General features: G+C 43.1%; 3 protein-coding genes across 3 annotated transcripts; 1 reads left to right on the top strand and 2 right to left on the bottom strand.

The window, feature by feature from the left end:
• The first annotated feature begins 15,801 nt into the window (after positions 1–15,801).
• Positions 15,802–16,285, top strand: LOC148515222 (histone H2A type 1-like). Its single transcript, XM_088480517.1, has one exon. It carries the CDS (start codon positions 15,838–15,840, stop codon positions 16,228–16,230), a length of 393 nt encoding a protein of 130 aa, XP_088336643.1. The 5' UTR covers positions 15,802–15,837; the 3' UTR covers positions 16,231–16,285.
• Positions 16,286–16,788: 503 nt separating this feature from the next.
• LOC148515221 (histone H3) lies at positions 16,789–17,279 on the bottom strand. Its single transcript, XM_088480516.1, has one exon. The coding sequence runs from the start codon at positions 17,251–17,253 to the stop codon at positions 16,843–16,845; it is 411 nt and encodes a 136-aa protein (XP_088336642.1). The 5' UTR covers positions 17,254–17,279; the 3' UTR covers positions 16,789–16,842.
• Positions 17,280–19,977: 2,698 nt separating this feature from the next.
• LOC148515220 (histone H4) lies at positions 19,978–20,289 on the bottom strand. The gene has a single exon (XM_088480425.1). It carries the CDS (start codon positions 20,287–20,289, stop codon positions 19,978–19,980), a length of 312 nt encoding a protein of 103 aa, XP_088336551.1.
• Between the last annotated feature and the right edge of the window lie 443 nt (positions 20,290–20,732).

Below are 20,732 nucleotides of genomic sequence, written 5' to 3'. Positions count from 1 at the left end.
TACTGTCTCTCTCTCCTTTTTTTTGTTTTCACAGTGTCTCTTTCTCTCTCTTCTTTACTACAAAGACGCATCTCCAACCTCTTCTCCTTACAGACTTTGTATATATATATATTTTTTTTTATAAAGGACATTACTCTAAAGGTGCCCATCCACTTAAAGATACCAGTATGACAACCACTGCATGATTACGACATTGTAATCATGCAGTTGTTTGTCAGTACAGTAAGTGATGAGCCTACTCTGAACAAGCACTTGTTCAGTGCAGGGTCATCATTCATTTGAAAACATGTTTTGCAGATACTGTACAGTAATAGTCATTAAATTGTGGGAGGTTACTGTACTGTATCTGCACCGCACCAAAAGTATCCCTCTGTCTGCCAGCTTCAGTCAGTATAATCACCTTTGGTGTAGCAATGTTTACACTGTATAGTACTTTTCCTGCATTGTACCGTACTGTAGCCATTGTATTGTTCTGTTTGTTTATGTACTGTACAGTACTTTGTTAGGAGCTACAGTAGCCAAACCATTTACAGTAGCACCATACCATATAAAGGTAAATACAGCACTGTTAATGTGAATATATTTTTTTCCAATACAGTCTTCAGTCATGGACCCTCAGGGAGGCAGGGACCCCAAGGGAGGCAGGGACCACGCCTGACTCGAGGTAGAGTACAGTATTTACGTTAGTGTCAAGATTGTACAATATTGTATATTAGTGTTGTAATACTGTACCCTTTTTTTTCTCTCCACAGAACAAATTATGTTCTTTTTAGGCCTGTACCGGCAGATGGCCCACCACCTGGTGGATCTTTTTTTTAATTTTTTGGTCACCTTATTTTTGTTTATTTATGATTTTTATTAAAATTTGTTTTATTCAGTACAACGTTTTCTGTCTTTACTTGGTTCTGTGGATAAAGTACAGTATACTGTATTTACATTTATTGATACTGTAACAACTAAAAGGTAAGAAAATACAGTACAGTAAGTCACCCATTCAGTACTTTTATTAATTGCACACCACTCTTAAGGGGTGATTTAATAAAGCTTGGAGAGATAAAAAATTCGAGAAACTGTAAATACAGTAGCACCAACCAATTAGCTACTGTACTACAGTAACTGTCATTTTTCAAACACAGCCTGTACAGTGACAGTTAGGATCTGATTGGTTGGTGCTATTTATCTAAAATTTTATCTGTCTAAGCTTTAACTAAATAAATACACGACAAGAGTAAACTTTTTTTTAGCTAATCACGTGTTTTTGCTTCAATGGGTGAAAAAGTGCCAACCAATGTGCTCCCAACTGTCATCTCACAGGTGGTGTTTGAAAAATGACAGTTGGGAGCTGATTGACTGACACCTTATCACTTTTTTATCACTTCTCACTCTGTCTCCTAACACTGCTTAGTACAGTAAATACACCCCTTGGAGTGAAAAGACGAGACCGGCTAAAAAAAGTAAATAGACCACCCCTAAATTGAAAACGTCCCTCAGTGTATACAGTACTGTATGTCTACTGTACTGTATTCTACTGTAAGTGCCGGGCAGCTTGAAATCACTGTGATGGGCAACAGGGATACTGTACAGTATATGACTGTGGGCGGCAACCCCCATCGGCCGGCGCGCCCCTGGTGAGTGAAATCCTGGCCAATATGACGATACACCCCTGCATCTGTGTGTTATTGACTTTTTGTACCTTTTTAATGACAGATGCACGTGTTGGGTCTCAGGCGCACTTAAAGACTGAATTACATACAGTACAAACACCAATTGTATAAATTAATGACAATTTTTATTTAACCTACAGTAACATGCTTTACAGAGGGGGGGGGGGACTTCTTTAGCTTTCCACCCCAGTAGTCCTCTACTGTCCCACGCTTCTTTCTTCTGCGCTGGCATGTCCTGGAGTTCCGAGCTGGACACGGACATGACTACTGTACAGTACCTAGGAGGAAAGAGATGACGTGAGAACAGTCCTTACTCAATGCCGACCGATACGCCCTACTGGACCGAGGACTACACTAAAAGGACTACACGTAATGAAATCAGACGCATGCGCTATGTAGTTTAGGAAAAGTGACATCTGGTGGGCAAAATGTTGTATTACACGTAATGACTTATTTCACTACTAAACTTTCTTTGTGGCGCGACTCATGGCGTGGTGTGTGGCGTGCCATGCGTGGCGTGAGAGATAACGCTGTGATGCCACGTTATAGCTGGGCACATCAGTAGCTTTAGTTTTGCAAGAGTTAAATAGCGTTGAGCCACAAATTTGACACTTCCAACCAAAAGAGGGGGGTCACTTACAAATGACCCACTTGTATTTTGCCAGGTTAAAAAAGGTTTTGGGCATGAAATAGGCTGGCAAAGTGGGCACAGCTGCAGATTGTATTGATTTTAATTAGTAGCTGTAGTTTTGCAAGGCTTCAGTAGCCTTGGGCCTCAAATTTGACACTTGCAACCAACAGAGGGAGGTCACTTACATATGCCCCAATTATATCTTGCCTGGTCCAACAAGGTTTTGGGCACGAATTAGGCTGGCAAAGTAGCAAAGGAGCAAAATATATTGATTTGAATAAGTAGCTTTAGTTTTGCAAGGGTTAAATAGCATTGGGCCACAATTTACACTTGAAACAAACAGAGAAGGGTCACTTACATATGATCAACTATTATTTTGCCTAGCCCAAAAAGGTTTTGGGTATAAAATAGGCTGGCAAAATGGACACGGGTACAAATTGTATTGATTTGAATAAGTAGCTGTAGTGTAGCAAGGGTTAAATAGCCTTTGGGCCACAAATTTGACCTTTGCAACCCACAGAAGGGGGTCACTCACATAACACCCACCTGTATTTTGCCTTGATTAACAAGGTTTTGGGCATGAAATAAGCTTTCGAATTTGGCACAGGCACCAAATTATACCATTTTGAATAAGTAGCTGTAAACTTAAAAGGGTTAATTAGCCTTGGGCCACACATTTGACACCTCCAACCAACATAGAAGGGTCACTTACATACGAGCCACTTGAAATTTGCATTACCCAACAAGGTTTTGGGCATAAAATTGGCTGGCAAAATGGGCACAGGTACAAATTCTATTCATTTGAATGAATAGCTGTAGTTTGGGAGGTTTAAATAGCCGTGGGCCACAAATGTGAAACTTGTAATCAACAGAGCAGGGTCACTTACATATGACCCAGCAATATTTTGGCTGGCTTAACAATGTTTTGGGCATGAAATAGGCTGGCAAACTGGGCACAGATTTGAACAATTAGCTGTAGGTTTGCAAGGGTTAAACAGCCTCAAGCCACAAACGTGACCATTGCAACCTACAGAGGAGGGCACTTATTTTGGATCCACTTGTATTTTGACTGGCCAATAATGTTTTGGGCATGAAATATGCTAATGAAGTGGGCACAGGCACCAAATTGTAACATCTTGAATAAGTAGCTGTAGTGTTAAAAGGGTTAAATAGCATTGGACCACAAATTTGACACTTCCGTCCAACAGAGAAGGGTAACTTACATATGACCCACTTTTGTTTTGACTGGCCCAACAAGGTTTTTGGCATAATACAGGCTGGCAAAGAGGGCAAAGGTGCAAATTGTATTGTATTGAATATGTAGCTGTAGTGTTGCAAGTGTTAAATAGCCTTGGGCCACAAATTTGACAGTTGCAGTAAACAGAAGGCGGTTAATTACATATGACCCATATGTTTTTTGCCTGGCCCAACAAGGATTTGGGCAAGAAATAGGCTGGCAACATGGGCACAGGCACCAAATTATACCATTTTGAATATGTAGATGTAGTGTAGTAAGGGTTAAATAGCCTTGGGCCACAAATTTGACACTTGCAACCAACAGAGGGAGGTCACTTACATATGCCCCAATTATATCTTGCCTGGCCCAACAAGGTTTTGGGCACGAATTAGGCTGGCAAAGAAGCAAAGGAGCAAAATATATTGATTTGAATAAGTAGCTTTAGTTTTGCAAGGGTTAAATAGCATTGGGCCACAATTTACACTTGAAACAAACAGAGAAGGGTCACTTACATATGATCAACTATTATTTTGCCTAGCCCAAAAAGGTTTTGGGTATAAAATAGGCTGGCAAAATGGACACGGGTACAAATTGTATTGATTTGAATAAGTAGCTGTAGTGTAGCAAGGGTTAAATAGCCTTTGGGCCACAAATTTGACCTTTGCAACCCACAGAAGGGGGTCACTCACATAACACCCACCTGTATTTTGCCTTGATTAACAAGGTTTTGGGCATGAAATAAGCTTTCGAATTTGGCACAGGCACCAAATTATACCATTTTGAATAAGTAGCTGTAAACTTAAAAGGGTTAATTAGCCTTGGGCCACACATTTGACACCTCCAACCAACATAGAAGGGTCACTTACATACGAGCCACTTGAAATTTGCATTACCCAACAAGGTTTTGGGCATAAAATTGGCTGGCAAAATGGGCACAGGTACAAATTTTATTCATTTGAATGAATAGCTGTAGTTTGGGAGGTTTAAATAGCCGTGGGCCACAAATGTGAAACTTGTAATCAACAGAGCAGGGTCACTTACATATGACCCAGTAATATAGTGCCTGGCTTAACAATGTTTTGGGCATGAAATAGGCTGGCAAAGTGGGCACAGATTGTATTGATTTGAAGAAGTAGCTGTAGTTTTGCAAGGGTTAAACAGCCTCATGCCACAAATGTAACCATTGCCACCTACAGAGGGGGGCACTTATATTGGACCCACTTGTATTTTGCCTGGCCCAACAATGTTTTGGGCATGAAATATGCTAATGAAGTTGGGACAGGCATCAAATTGTAACATATTGAATAAGTAGCTGCAGTGTTAAAAAGGTTTAAATAGCATTAGACCACAAATTTCACACTTCCGTCCAACAGAGAAGGGTAACTTACATATGACCCACTTGTGTTTTGACTGGCAAAACAAGGTTTTTGGCATAATATACGCTGACAAAGTGGACACTGGTACAAATTGTATTGTATTGAATATGTAGCTGTAGTGTTGCAAGTGTTAAATAGCCTTGGGCCACAAATTTGACAGTTGCAGTAAACAGTAGGCGGTTAATTACATATGACCCATATGTTTTTTGCCTGGCCCAACAAGGATTTGGGCAAGAAATAGGCTGGCAACATGGGCACAGGCACCAAATTATGCCATTTTGAATATGTAGATGTAGTGTTGTAAGGGTTAAATAGCCTTGGGCCACAAATTTGACATTTGCAACCTACAGAGGGAGTCACTTACATAAGAACCATTTGTATATTGCCTTTCCCAACAAGGTTTTGGGCAGGATATAAGTTTGCGAAGTTGGCACAGGCACCAAATTATACAATTTTGAATAAGTAGCTGTAAAGTTAAAAGGGTTAAATAGCCTTGGGCCACAAATTTAACCCCTCCAACCAATATAGAAGAGTCACTTACATATGAGCCACTTGAATTTTGCATGACCAACAAGGTTTTGGGCAAAAAATTGGCTGGCAAAATGGGCACAGGTACAAATGATCTTTATTTGAATAAGTAGCTGTAGTGTTGCAAGGGTTAAATAGCATTGGGCCACAAATGTGACACTTGTATCCAACAGAGGGGTATCACTTACATGTGATCCACTATTACTCTGGCTGGCACAACCAGTTTTTGGGCATGAAATAGGCTGGCAAAGTGGGTACAGGCACAATATTTTACCATTTTGAATTAGGTAGCTGTAGTATTGCAAGTGTTAAATAGCCTTGGGCCACAAATTCGACACATCCAACCAACATAGAATGGTCACTTACATATGAGCCACTTGTGTATTGACTGGACCAACAAGGTTTTGGGCATAAAATTGGCTGGCAAATTGGGTACATGTACAAATTGTACCATTTTGAATTGAGTAGCTGTAGTGTTGCAAGGGTTAAATAGCCTTTTGCGAGAAATGTGACCATTACAACGTACAGAGGAGGGTCACTTACATAAGAGCCACTTGTATTTTGCGTGGCCCAACAATTTTCTGGGACTGAAAAAGGCTGGCGAAGTGGGCACAAGCACAATATTTCACCATTTTGAATTAGGTAGCTGTAGTGATTTAAGGGTTAAATAGCCTTGGGCCACAAATTACACTTGAAACAAACAGAGAAGGGTCACTCACATATGACCAACTTTTATTTTGCCTGGCCCAACAAGGTTTTGGGCATTTAATAGGCTGGCACAATGTTCACAGGCACCAAATTTCCTCATTTTGGACAAGTAGCTGTAGTGTTGCCAGGGTAAATAGCCTTGGGCCACAAATTTGACCATTGCAACCAACAGAGGGATGTCACTTACATGTGATCCACTTTTTTTTTTTGCCTGGCTCAACAAGTATTTGGGCATGATATAGGCTGGCAAAGTTGGCAAAGGTACAAATTGTATTAATTTGAATATGTAGCTGTAGTGTCGCCAGGGTTAAATGGCCTTGGGCCAAAAATTTGACATTTGCAACCAACAGATGGGGGTCACTTACATATGAACCACTTGTATTTTGCCTGGCCCAAAAAGGATTTTGGCAAGAAATAGGGTGGTAATGTGGGCACAGGGACCAGAATTTCTATATTTGAATAAGTAACTGTAGTTTTGCAAGGGTTAAAACCTTGGGCCACAATTTACACTTGAAACAAACAGAGAAGGGTCACTTACATATGATCAACTGTTATTTTGCCTGGCCCAAAAAGGTTTTGGGCATAAAATTGGCTGGCAAAGTGGGCACAGGTACAAATTTTACTATTTTGAATTAAGTAGCTGTAGTGTTGCAAGGGTTAAACAGCCATGAGTCAAAAATGTGACGATTACAACGTACAGAGGAGGGTCACTTACATAAGAGCCTCTTGTATTTTGCTTGGCCTAACAATGTTCTGTGCATGAAAAAGGCTGGCGAAGTGGGCACAGGCATAATATTTTACCTTTTTAAATTAGGTAGCTGTAGTGTTGCAAGGGTTAAATAGGTTTGGGCCACAAATGAATCAATTGCAACCAACAAAAGGAGGTCAATTACATATGACCTACTTGTATTTTGCCTGGCCCAACAAGGTTTTGGGCATGAAATAGGCTGGCAAAGGCACAATATTTTACAAGTTTGAATAAGTAGCTGTAGTGTTGCATGGGTTAAATAGCCTTGCACCACAAATTTGACTTTTGCAAGCTACATAGATGGGTCACTTACATATGACCCACTTGTAATTTGCCTGGCCCAACAAGTATTTGGGCATGATATAGGCTGGCAAAATAGGCAAAGGTACAAATTGTACTATTTGAATTAGGTAGCTGTAGTGTTGCAAGGGTTAAATAGCCTTGGGCCACAAATTTGACAATTGCAAATAAACAGAAGGAGGTTAATTACATATGATCCACTTGTATTTTGCCTGGCCCAACAAGGATTTGGGCAAGAAATAGGCTGGCAACATGGGCACAGGCACCAAATGATAACATTTTGAATAAGTAGATGTAGTGTTGCAAGGGTTAAATAGTCTTGGGCAACAAATTTGACAATTCCAACCAACAGCGGGGTGTCACTTACATATGATCCACTTGTATTTTGCTGGCCCAACAAGGTTTTTGGTCATGAAATAGGCTGGCAAAGTGGGCACAGGTTCAAATTGTATTGATTTGAATAAGTAGCTGTACTTCTGCAATGGTTAAATAGCATTGGGCCATAACAATGACACATGAAACCAATAGAGGGGGTCACTTACATATGACTCACTTGTACTTTGCCTGGTCAAACAAGTTTTTGGGCATGAAATAGGCTGGCTTAGTGGGCACAGGCACCAAACTATACTATTTTGAATAAGTAGCTGTATTTTTGCAAAGGATAAACAGCATTGGGCCAATAACTTGACACTATTAACCAACAGGGGGGTCTCATACATATGACCAACTTGTACTTTGCCTTGGGCAACAAATTTGACAATTGCAACCAATAGAGTGGGTCACCTTCATATGACCAACTTGCATATTGTATGGCCCAACAAGGTTTTGGGCATGAAATACGCTGGCTAAGTGGGCACAGGTACAAATTGTATTTATTTGAATAAGTAGCTTTAGTGCACACTTTTTGCACATGTGCATGGGCCGGTTTCTGAGAAATATTTGTGGGAATCGGCCCAAATCGGAAGTTGAGATCAGTGCACTTGTTAGCAAATAAAATAGTAAAATATAACTTTATAATTACATTCTTTCAAAATAAACTTTATTTTACAAGTACAACCCAACACCCACCAGCCAGGGGTGCCAAGGATAGCCCTGGGATATTATGCCAGGCCCAGGGTGCCCTGGAGAAGTGGAACCCCTTTTATTTGGGATTTGCCATCTTCCAAGGGATCCCCGGCCTGGGCTGACTAGTGATCAGGTACAAAGCTTTGGCCAGGGTACTCGGTGAAAGGGTTTCCCAGCTGTGGCATTACACCACCACTAGAAAGAGTCAGGTGCTGGTTATGGAAAATACAGGGGACCGCTAGTCATTTTGTCTCCTGTATTTCCACAACCAGGACCGGCTCAACAGAGACTTGTGCTGGTTCATAAGATACAGGGGAACCATACACATTTTCTCACCTGTATTTTAAGAACCAGGACAGGCTCAACAGAGCTTGGGTCTGGTTATACTTGTGGATGGGGGGGAGGGGCACACATAATTGTTTTTTTTTACACTCAGACACATGCATGGATCTCACTGAGCTGTGCATGTTTCTGTGTAACTTGGACCTGCTCAGGCTAGACTCACATTCTCAGACAGTGGCCTTATTCAGAGATGGACGGAATTGTACAGCCGCACACAAGCAGCTGTGCAATTCCGTCCATTTAAAATGCAAATACAGAAGGAGATGTCAGACACATCCTTACTGCATCTGCATGATCTCAGCACTGCGACCATCAGTCCCGATTGTTGCCCCTTCAACCAGGCTGCAGCAGCTGAAGCTTGCGAGGGCAGGAAGTCTACGTGCACCCACGCAGACCTTTGCCACTTCCCTCCCAGAAAACGGGGGCAACGCGCACTCATTTACAGGGTCGCTGCCTGGGAATGCGCCCGATCCGCCACCTAAACGCCACAGACTGTCATTCAGGCTGCGGCTGTGAGGCTCTGTGAGTGAACTCGCAGTTGGAGGGCTGCACATATATAGTTAAACACTCGCACTCTATTACATTGCCCAACTTGTATCCTCACAATGGCAAAACATCTAGATGGGTCTTTTGCCATTGTGAGTTGTGGGGGGTAAGAAACGTGAGTTTGCATGTTCTCGTACCCTATTACTGTTTACACAGGGTTACTAAAAATGTGGGAGAATAGCTCCATACACACACATGTTACAGACTTGGACACTATTACATTTGTCCCATCTCTAATTACATTGATGGAGTGATGCAGAAGATTGCATTAAAGGATACTTAAATGATCTGAATATAGAAAATGAGAGGGAAGACAGTCGCAGGCAATTTCAAAATTACATGTACCTACTCCATTGTGGGAGGGATATAGCAAGGTGACAAGTGCGGTCAAACCCCGAAAATGCGGGTTTGACCAGTGGCGTAACTTCATCCCAGGTGCCCGGAGGCAAGATAAATGTTGGTGCCCCCCCCCCAAATTAAAATGTACCACCCCCCCAGCACCTATGCCAGCCCCAGCTGCCGCCCCCCTATGCAGTTCCCCAGTAGTGGTCCCCCTGTGCAGTGCCCTCTGTAGAGGTCCCCCTATGCAGTGCCACCTATGTAGTGCCCCCCCGTAACATCCTCCTTTGCAGTGCCCCAGTAGAAAGGGCCCCTGTAGTGCCCCCAGTAGTAATCCCCCAGTAGTAAACTCCCTGTAGTGCCCCCAGTAGTAAGCCCCCAGTAATACCCCCTGTAGAAAGCCCCCTGTAGTGCTCCCAGTAGTAAGGGCACCTGTAGTGCCCCCAGTAGTAAGCCCCCTGTAGTGCTCCCAGTAGTAAGCCCCCAGTAGTAAAATCCCTGTAGTGCCTCCAGTAGTAATCCCCCCGTAATGCCCCCTGTAGTAAGCCCCCAGTAATGCCTCCTGTAGTAAGCCCCCTGTAGAAAGCCCCCAGTAATGCACTGTAGAAAGCACCCTGTAGAAAGCCCCCTGTAGTAAGCCCCCAGTAATGCCCCCTGTAGGAAGCCTCCAGTAATAAACCCCTGTAGTATTCCCCCTGTAGTAAGCCCCTGTAATGCCCCCTGTAATGCCCCCTGTAGTTAGCCCCCAGTAAAGCCCCCTGTAGTGAGCCACCAATAATGCCCCCTGTAGTGAGCCCCCAGTAATACCTCCTGTAGTGTGCCACCAATAATGCCCCCTGTAGTGAGCCCCCCCGCGAGCGCACATACAAAAAAAAAAAAAACACACCAAAAAACAATACTTACCTGAAGCCCAGCTCCAGTGCTGCTACCTTCCATCCCCAGCGCCTGCTCCTCGGAATTATGGGAGTGATGTCATGACATCACTCCCATAGTGCATTGCGGAACTGGAAGCGGAGCTCAGGAGTGAGCTCCGTTCCTCCGGCTACCGCCGGTGGGAAAAAATGAGCCGGGCGCCTGCTCTTAACACACTCAGCATGTGCCCGGCAAATAGGGGGTGCAACAGTACCCCCCCGTATTGACGCCGCTGGAGGTGGAGCGCCGATCAGCGGCGCTCCATCTCCATAGCAGTGCCCGGAACGGCCTGGGGGACAATAGAGCCAGGTGCCCCCTTAAGGGCTGGAGCCCGGCGGCAAATGACTCCATTGTCTCCAGGAGTTCCGCCACTGGGTTTGGCCACATTTCACATATGCATGAAGCCCTGGAAAGTGATGCACTCCGGGGCTTGGTTGCTGTGGGTAACACTATATGCCTGATGTGGGTATAGCTTACAAATCGGTTTCTCGGATGGCAGATCAGTCTAATTTATAAAATGGTCCCTGTGCCCACTTTGCCATCAGATTTCCTGCCCAAAATCTTGTTGGGCAAGGTCAATTGCAAGAGAGCATTTTGTAAGTGACCCCCCTGAATAGGTTCACAGTGTCAAATTTGTTTCCCAAGGCTATTTAACCTTTGCACAAATACAACTACGTATTAAAATGAATAAATTGGTGCCTGTGCCCTCTTAACCACCCTATTTTTTGCCCAAAACCTTGTTGGGCAATGCCAATTGCAAGTGGGTCACATGTAAGTGACCCCCCTCTGTGGATTCGGATTCCAAGTGTCAACTTTGTTTCCCAAGGCTATTTAACCTTTGCTCAACTATAGCTACGTATTGAAATGCATAAATTGGTGCCTGTGCCCACTTTACCACCCTATTTCATGGGCGTCCATAATTAAAGGACAACGTCATTGTACACGTCACCTCGCATTTATTTGACCGAAGCACTCTCAGTGGTCATCCCACCTAATAAGATTTACAGCTTCAATTAATTTGGGAAAAAAACACCTTGCTATGTTACAAATTATATATTGACCATTGGGCTTAAAGCATTGGGACAACAAAAGAGACTTTGTTGTGTTTGTTAATCATGAAAAAACAACAACATTCTCAAGCCATTTTTCCTTTGTTTGTAAAATAAATAAAATACCTACTTTTTTCTGACAAAATAAACATCAACATGATGATCTTGATTATTTCCACACAGATTCTCTTGCGAGCTTGTACTGGAATGTTATGTCCAAAAGAGAATCTGGCTAGTGCCTCCTGGATGAGGGTATCCGTAACCCTACAAGGAATAACTTGACATTGTATCCAGCCATTGCTATCCAAAGGGAGCTTTAAAAAAATTTACATTTTGAAAAAAAATATAATAAAAACAGAACACATGTTTTTTGTTTAAGATAATCCATTAGGTATTTAAAAAAAAAAACAAAAAAAAAAAAACCCTCTCCATCTGTCTATATGTTCATTTTAATTTAACATATATATATATATATATATATATATATATATATATATATATATATATATATATATATGTATATATATATATATATATATATATACAGTCAGGTCCATAAATATTGGGACATTGACAGAATTTTCAGATTTTGGCCTCTATTCACCACCACAATGGCTGTGAACTGAAGCAAACAAGATGTGATTTAACTGCAGACTTTCAGATTTAATTTGAGGGTAATTACATCCAAATCAGGTGAACGGTGTAGGAATTACAACGGTTTCTATATGTGCCTCCCACTTTTTAAGGGGCCAAAATTAATGGGACAAACTAAACAATCCTAATCGAATTTTCACTTTTTAATACTTTGTTGCAAATCCTTTGCAGGCAATTACAGCCTGAAGTCTGGAACGCATAGACATCATCAGACGCTGGGTTTCATCCCTGGTGATGCTCTGCCAGGCCTCTACTGCAAATGTCTTCAGTTCCTGCTTGTTCTTGGGGCATTTTCCCTTCAGTTTTGTCTTCATCAAGTGAAATGCCTGCTCACTCGGATTCAGGTCAGGGGATTGACTTGGCCATTGCATAACATTCCACTTTTTAGCCTTAAAAAACTCTTTGGTTGCTTTTGCAGTATGCTTCGGGTCATTGTCCATCTGCACTGTGAAGCGCCGTCCAATGAGTTCTGAAGCATTTGACTGAATATGAGCATATAATATTACCAGAAACACTTCAGAATTCATTCTGCTGCTTTTGTCAGCAGTCACATCATCAATAAATACAAGGGAACCAGTTCCATTGGCAGCCATACATGCACACGCCACGACACTACCACCACCATGCTTCACTGATGAGGTGGTATGTTTTGGATAATGAGCAGTTCCTTTCCTTCTCTTCTCTTCCCATCACTCTGGTACAAGTTGATCTTTGTCTCATCTGTCCATAGGATCTTGTTTCAGAACTGTAATGGCTTTTTCAGATGTTGTTTGGCAAACTCTAATCTGGTCTTCCTGTTTTTGTGGCTCACCAATGGTTTGCATCTTGTGGTGAACCCTCTATATTCACTCTTGTAAAGTCTTCTCTTGATTGTTGACTTTGACACATATACATCTACCTCCTGAAGAGTGTTCTTGATTTGGCCAACTGTTGTGAAGGGGTTTTTCTTCACCAGGGAAATAATTCTTCTGTCATCCACCACAGTTATTTTCCGTGGTCTTCCGGGTCTTTTGGTGTTGCTGAGCTCTCCAGTGCGTTCTTTCTTTTTAAGAATGTTCCAAACAGTTGATTTGGCCACACCTAATGTTTTTGCTATCTCTCTGATGGGTTTGTTTTGATTTTTCAGCCTAATGATGACTTGCTTCACTGATAGTGACAGCTCTTTGGATCTCATATTGAGAGTTGACAGCAACTGATTCCAAATGCAAATGTCACACCTAGAATCAACTCCAGACCATTTACCTGCTTAATTGATAATGAAATAACGAGGGAATAGCCCACATCTGTCCATGAAATAGCTTTTGAGTTGATAGTCCCATTACTTTTGGCCCCTTAAAAAGTGGGAGGCACATATTGAAACTGTTGTAATTCCTACACCGTTCACCCGATTTGGATGTAATTACCCTCAAATTAAATCTGAAAGCACATCTTGTTTGTTTCATTTCAAAACCATTGTGGTGAATAGAGGCCAAAATCTGAAAATTCTGTCAATGTCCCAATATTTATGGACCTGACTGTATATATCAGATCCAATGGCACAGCACTCTCCTTCCGTGTAATCATCAGCCACGGTGCCCGCTGGTTTAGCATCCATATACATTCCAATAAGCGGCACTCAGTGGTCTTACTTGGGATGGGTGTTTACCCGCTTGTGCTGTGCATTGCGAGCGATTGCTTGTGTTGCATTTCGTCACTCGTAGCAGCTGCGAGCAATCGTGCCTTAGCGACCAGCTCTGAATCAGGTCCTGTGTGTGGTATTCTTTATGTCAGGAAAGGTTTATGATGCTTGGGGATTTGCTGTCAGGGTTTTAAACCAAGTTCTAAAATATGCTTCAGTGCTTTAACTCCGGAAGGTATAACATGGAAGCTTCTTTAGACAACGGAGACAGCTCAGGTGAACTTGCTTAAATCCACTTTACCTTGGCACAGTGGGCCTGATTCAGAAATGTACGCCATGCCAATATTTACGTAGATTGAGCGTTTTTTTGCCGATGTGCATGTGTGTAAGATGCACGCGCAGCAATTGTTACGCAATATTTTCATCTGCAAAGTGAGTGCCAGGTAGTTAGCATTTGGGGGAGGTAAGCAGGGGTGGGTAGGCAAACGCTGGCGTGTCTAACCATTTCAACACTGTTTCAGGGGCGTGCATAAATGAGTCAGTGTGATCTCCTATGCAACATAAGAGCTCTGTGCGTGTCAGGATAGCTGCAGTGTTTGCGGCTGGTCAGACTTTCCGAATATGATGCATGGCTGCCCGATTTGCACCAATATTACTGATGTTTACGCTGGTGCGTGAAGTCAGACGGATATGAGAGGGCAGAAGTGGGCATCCCTATGCTCAGGTAAGCTTTGGAAACAGGATACTATAGCAGCTGCATTCCGTGCAAGATCAGATTCCATTGCATTAGCGTCCATCTCTAAATCAGGCCCATTGTGCCCTGCACTTCATCTCGCACAGTGTGAGATGTATATAAAATTGTAAAGACATTAAAGGCAGATTGTATAAATTTTTATATGTATTTTAATAAAATGAACACAATAGTTTGTGGCTTTTATTAATGCAAATGAAGGGAATAATCTAATTGTTTATTGAGCTTAACTGAAATTTAAAACTGTACAAGTATAATACTGGGGACAGATATTGCAGATGAGACAAACGAATTTTATACATAAATGCTATTCCACCAGTGACCACATGAGGTCGCTGCTGCTGCACAGATTAGTGCAGCTACCAACGTTCAATATCCGACATATTATTAAAGAGCAAAAATTCCAAAGCTGTTCTAGCTGAGCGCCAACACAGGATACAGAATGTACATTAGTGGAATCGCCTTGGCAATACTTTTGCTTAAACTTGATAAATAAAAAAAAAATGTATAAAAGACTGGAAGAGCACGTTACTATCAGCCCAGAATAGGGATCACAGCAATAGTTAAAGCCCGATTAGAGAGGAGGTGGGTGGCTCTTAGAAGAGCCTTTGTGTTTATGTGGGAAGGAGAAAGAAAGCAGATCACTTGGCGCTGGTGTACTTGGTGACGGCCTTTGTGCCCTCGGACACGGCGTGCTTGGCCAGCTCTCCCGGCAGCAGCAGTCGTACAGCGGTCTGGATCTCCCGGGAAGTGATGGTTGAGCGCTTGTTGTAATGAGCCAGGCGGGAAGCTTCCCCTGCAATGCGCTCAAAGATATCATTCACAAAGAAGTTCATGATGCCCATAGCCTTGGAGGAGATGCCGGTATCAGGGTGCACCTGCTTCAGCACCTTGTACACGTAAATGGCGTAACTTTCCTTTCTGGTCTTCCTACGCTTCTTCCCATCTTTCTTCTGGGTTTTGGTCACCGCTTTCTTTGAGCCTTTCTTGGCCGCCGGAGCAGACTTGGCTGGTTCAGGAATTATCAAAACACGACCTTATCGGATAAAGGAGAAAAAAGTATTACGAAAGGGGCCCAGACCTGTTGCATTTATAAGTAGCTCATGCAAATAAGGCTTTACCCATGCTAGATGCACTATTGGGTAGACGTGTCACGTGATGTAAAGGCGGTCTCAAACATCCAACCGTCATTTGCTGATTGGTCAGTCCATGAATTTGTACTACATGAATTGCTGTTTAAGCAGACCAATCACAGAGCACGTAGTGGATCCGTTCTGAGTGTGTATATAACAAGGAGGGCAAGTTCACAAGCTCATTTTCGTTACTAGTTCAACCAGGTTGAGTGTATTTTAATTTCTGTGTGCCGAGCATGTCTGGAAGAGGGAAACAAGGCGGCAAGACCCGGGCTAAGGCAAAGACTCGCTCATCTCGGGCCGGTCTCCAGTTCCCAGTTGGTCGCGTTCACCGTCTGCTGAGGAAGGGAAACTATGCTGAGCGTGTAGGAGCCGGGGCCCCGGTGTACCTGGCCGCAGTGCTCGAGTATCTGACGGCTGAGATCCTGGAACTTGCCGGAAACGCCGCCCGCGACAACAAGAAGACCCGCATCATCCCCCGCCACTTACAGTTGGCTGTGCGCAACGACGAAGAGCTAAACAAGCTGCTCGGTGGGGTGACCATCGCCCAAGGAGGCGTCCTGCCCAACATCCAGGCCGTGCTGCTGCCCAAGAAGACCGAGAGCCACAAGGCAGCTAAGAGCAAGTGATTTTACTACTAGACACTCGTCCCCGCAACACAAAGGCTCTTTTCAGAGCCACCCACTACGTCCCTAAAGAGCTTATTCACGGTTTACCACTGCTAGTAAACGAGGCCGATTTAGTGGAAGAGCCATTATACGCTCTTATGTACGTCTTGTGCAGAGACCTTCAGCCCTATAATGCTATGACTGTGTATAGAACGTGGGGATGGTTCTGGACAGGAATGCAGCTCCGCGTGAACTGTACAGGGAAGACGAACATTCTGATTCAATACGTTAAAGGCTATATAACTTGCATTGAAACGGCTACTTGTGTCTTCCAGTCTGGTTGTTCCCTTTGCCATAACTTGACGCTGGGGAGACGAGAGACTTCTGACGTTGTCGAAGGCAGCGACAGGAAAATGCGGGGGGACTAGAGAGTAAATACTGTGTGATGTGTGGCTACTTAGTAAGGGACTGGTCATGTAGACCCCACCCCACCTAGAGGTGAAACGGAGCTGAGATTTTAACAACGGTCTTCCACTTGAATTGAGGTGTAGTTTATGCTTCAGCTCATTTAGAAAGATGTGGTGGCTCTGAAAAGAGCCTTTGTGTTGCGTGTATAGGAGTGCCGAGTATCATCTATGCCCTCTCCCCTCGGATCCTGCGGGCCAGCTGGATGTCTTTGGGCATGATGGTCACCCTCTTGGCGTGGATGGCGCACAGGTTGGTGTCCTCGAAAAGTCCGACCAGATAAGCCTCGCTGGCCTCCTGTAGGGCCATGACGGCAGAGCTCTGGAAACGCAGGTCGGTCTTAAAGTCCTGGGCGATCTCCCTCACAAGGCGCTGGAAGGGCAGCTTGCGGATCAGCAGCTCGGTGGATTTCTGATAGCGTCGGATCTCTCGGAGGGCAACAGTCCCTGGTCGGTAGCGGTGAGGCTTCTTCACGCCGCCGGTAGCTGGGGCGCTCTTCCGGGCGGCTTTGGTTGCCAGCTGCTTGCGAGGAGCTTTACCACCAGTAGATTTGCGAGCAGTCTGCTTGGTCCTGGCCATCCTGCTATATACAATACAGTTATGTAGGAAATTAGAAGGAATGAGTGAAGAACAGCCGGCAACAACTCTATTTATGCGCAGTGCTGCGTTGTGATTTGATGAATTAAAGGCGCCCATCTTCCTGATTGGCTGACACAAAGCCGTTGATACTTTCAAATAGCCCGCCAAGAATTTTGGTTTCTACCGTTATTAGTTACGTAAAGTATATAATATAACAGGCCAGCGCGGGTATGACACGAGTTACAATAAATAGCTTTTTCTTTTTTGTAATTCAAATTCCAGTCGTTGTAATTTAACCAGAAATTATTTTCTTGTATTCCAGCGAGAAAAAACAATGAGTGGCTCCCTACATACGGATGGTGATATTGTATCACTACAATATAGGACTAGTGTCGGGTGTAGAGATAACGTAATAAAATCCTGTAGAGTACTGAATAGCTGCCAAGGACGGGAAAGTTTTGTGTTTAAACAAGATGATTTCTTTAAGCTACACTCACTACTGTCCGGGAGATCATAGAATATAATCGCGGTATAAACAGCATAGATCAATATATGAGCAAATGATGCAACATTCACAATAACATGATAATCATTTTATTATTAAAGCATTAAGAATACATTTATATGGTAGGCATCAGTTGTCCTATTGTGAGCAATATTAGACCAGAGTATAATCAGAACGTCAGCATGCTTTGGACACAATGTGATACTAATGGGAAACAGTAAATATTATTTTACAATTGTCTCCATTCTATGAAACATTAGTGGATTCAATTTGAGCCTTAGACCACAATTTAAACCTCAGAAATCGGAGATACTACATGAAGAAATACAGGGCTACATTTGGGTAGTATCAGAGCCGTAACTAGACTTTTCAGTGCCCTGTGCCAGAGAGAGCATTGTGCTACAAGTAAGAATGATAATAAAGTGGTAGAACAGGCCCAAACAGCGCCCCCTACTCTATGCCATGGCACAAGTCGCACTACCCTAGTTACGGCACTGGGTAGTACAAAGGGGCTCACAATATACTGTACTCAGTTGAAATAAAAATCAGAATCTATACTAAAGGCACAGTATATAAAACAGTCACTTTTATTGTTCTAGATTAATTCCAGATTTGTATTTTCGTTCTGCACATTCAATCATCTTATTTATATTTTGCTTGTTCCTTTTCCACTCTCATGACTCCTGAACATGCAATTACGTAGTTATTAGTGAGATATAATTAGTAATAAGGGTGGATAATATAATAAATTAATAATCCATACCGGTGCATATGGTATTTGGTGCTTACTAATTAAATACGAATAGGTGGTATATTTAGGGGACACCGGCTTCCCAATAGGACCCCTTGCATGTGCTGCCATCACTGGCGAGCATTGAGCATGGGTGGACAATCATTTCTGGGGGTGGCGGCCGTCGGGTAACCACACTTTAGTAAACTGTCGAGGGCCGCGTGTAATATATTTTATATGTATGATACCCATCAATAAAATTGTAATGGGCTATATTGTCAGACCCGTTCCTCTATTTCCCCACACACATGTACCTTAATGCTATAAAATAAATGGAGTAAAAGGCAATGCACTGTATAATATGAGAAATATGAAACAAGCAACAATAATAATTTACATAACATATACAATAGAAACATGCGGCCAAAAGAAAGTACAATTCTCCATTGTGGTCAGACAGGCTCATCATTTCTAGATCCTCGGCACCAGCGAATTTGCGACATCATCAACTGACGTGCAATCGACCTATATTTGTATATACTGGCAACACCCGAGAGCCAGCTCAAAGATTCAGTGTCTATAGAACCTAGCAAGGATCAGGGCCACTGCATGACTTACTGTGGTGACAAAAAGTTTGCCCAGCATGACCCCAGTGAGTAGTGGTCACCCGCAGTTCCTATACATGCACCAATGACGGGAATGTTCCTCATTTGCACTCTGACAGTGGCAATATGAGCCATGTGATTCTTGAGCGCCTAGGGAAGAAGTCAGGCCGAAATGATCGAAGTAACCAAATCCCTCTTTCTAAAGTCCAACTCGATTGAATAGACAAAAGGGACACCTCCATATCACAACTTCAGCAGCATAAATGATGCTCTCATTTCTTCTGGGATATATTAAAGTTCCTCCTAACAACTGATGGGTACGGATCTGCCCCCCCCAAGGAAATGACCACAGCGTTACAGCTCAGGCGGATTGGCTTCCGAACATGCAATTACAGAGTTATTATCCAGTAGAATAATACAAAGTATATAAATCACCCCTACACATGAAACGTTTTTTTTCCATGTTTTATTGTGGGTTGCACAGCCAATTTCATTGCAGTTTTGACGCATTTATAAGGTAAGTGAGATTTTAAAACACACATTATCCATAGAATTATTCCTTTACGCAGTGTTTGGCGAATTCCCCTGACACTAGCCTAAACTGCAGCTTTATCATATGTATTATGTAACACGGCATCAGCCAGCGTGGGCACGGATTTCAACTATGACCTTGCACTCGATACTTCCTACTTGCACGGATCTAAATAGAAGGTGCAACCATGAGAAGTATTAGGAGTCCGGAGCCGGTGCATACTGTGACGAGCTTGCTAGGACTATAATGCAGAGTGTATACAGCAACGTTATTCCAGCTCTCTGATAGAAAAGATGGGCGGCCCTGAAAAGGACCTTTGTGTGGTTTAATGGAATTAGATGCGCATCGGTGCTTAGCCTCCGAATCCATAGAGAGTGCGGCCCTGGCGCTTCAGAGCGTACACCACATCCATTGCAGTGACCGTTTTCCTCTTGGCGTGCTCGGTGTAGGTGACGGCATCCCGGATAACGTTCTCCAGAAAAACCTTTAGCACGCCACGAGTCTCTTCGTAGATGAGACCTGAGATGCGCTTCACACCCCCTCTCCGGGCCAGGCGACGGATGGCGGGCTTAGTGATGCCCTGGATGTTATCTCGAAGAACCTTCCTGTGCCGCTTGGCGCCTCCTTTACCGAGCCCCTTTCCACCTTTGCCTCTGCCAGACATGTTTCTTTCTGCTTTCACGAAGAACAACAAAAAAAAATACCTCTAATGCCCTCACTACTGTGAAGTCCTCCTCTTATACAGTGCGAGCGGACCTAGTAGGAAACCTCTGGGCTGTGAGGGAGGCGTTCACCAATGCGTCACATCCTGCTCCTTTCAATGGAGTATGATCAGAACTTCTGCATGCAGTAGATACAATATGATACTAATGAGAAACAGTTACTATTGTTACAATTCTATGAAACAATAGTAGATACAATCTGTGCCAAATTAGACCACAAGCTAAACCTCATAAATTTGAGAAACTACATGTAGGGGCTCATAATATACTGTACTCGATGGAAATACAATTCAGACACAGTACTAAAGGTTCAGTACATTCAGATAATTACTTATTATTCTTCTATTTTAATCCCTGATTTTTTTATTTCTGCACATTCAATTAT

The sequence above is a fragment of the Taudactylus pleione genome, unplaced genomic scaffold (genome assembly GCF_031769625.1).
Source record: "Taudactylus pleione unplaced genomic scaffold, aTauple2 ptg000253l, whole genome shotgun sequence".
NCBI classification, from domain to species: domain Eukaryota; kingdom Metazoa; phylum Chordata; class Amphibia; order Anura; family Myobatrachidae; genus Taudactylus; species Taudactylus pleione.
Note: the sequence above shows the minus strand (reverse complement) of the source record. Positions and strands in the feature narration are given on the sequence as shown.

What these genes read in the sequence shown, in the direction of transcription:
- LOC148515222 (XM_088480517.1), top strand. Translation starts at nt 15,838, where the DNA reads ATGTCTGGAAGAGGGAAACAAGGCGGCAAGACCCGGGCTAAGGCAAAG.
- LOC148515221 (XM_088480516.1), bottom strand. Translation starts at nt 17,253, where the DNA reads ATGGCCAGGACCAAGCAGACTGCTCGCAAATCTACTGGTGGTAAAGCT.
- LOC148515220 (XM_088480425.1), bottom strand. Translation starts at nt 20,289, where the DNA reads ATGTCTGGCAGAGGCAAAGGTGGAAAGGGGCTCGGTAAAGGAGGCGCC.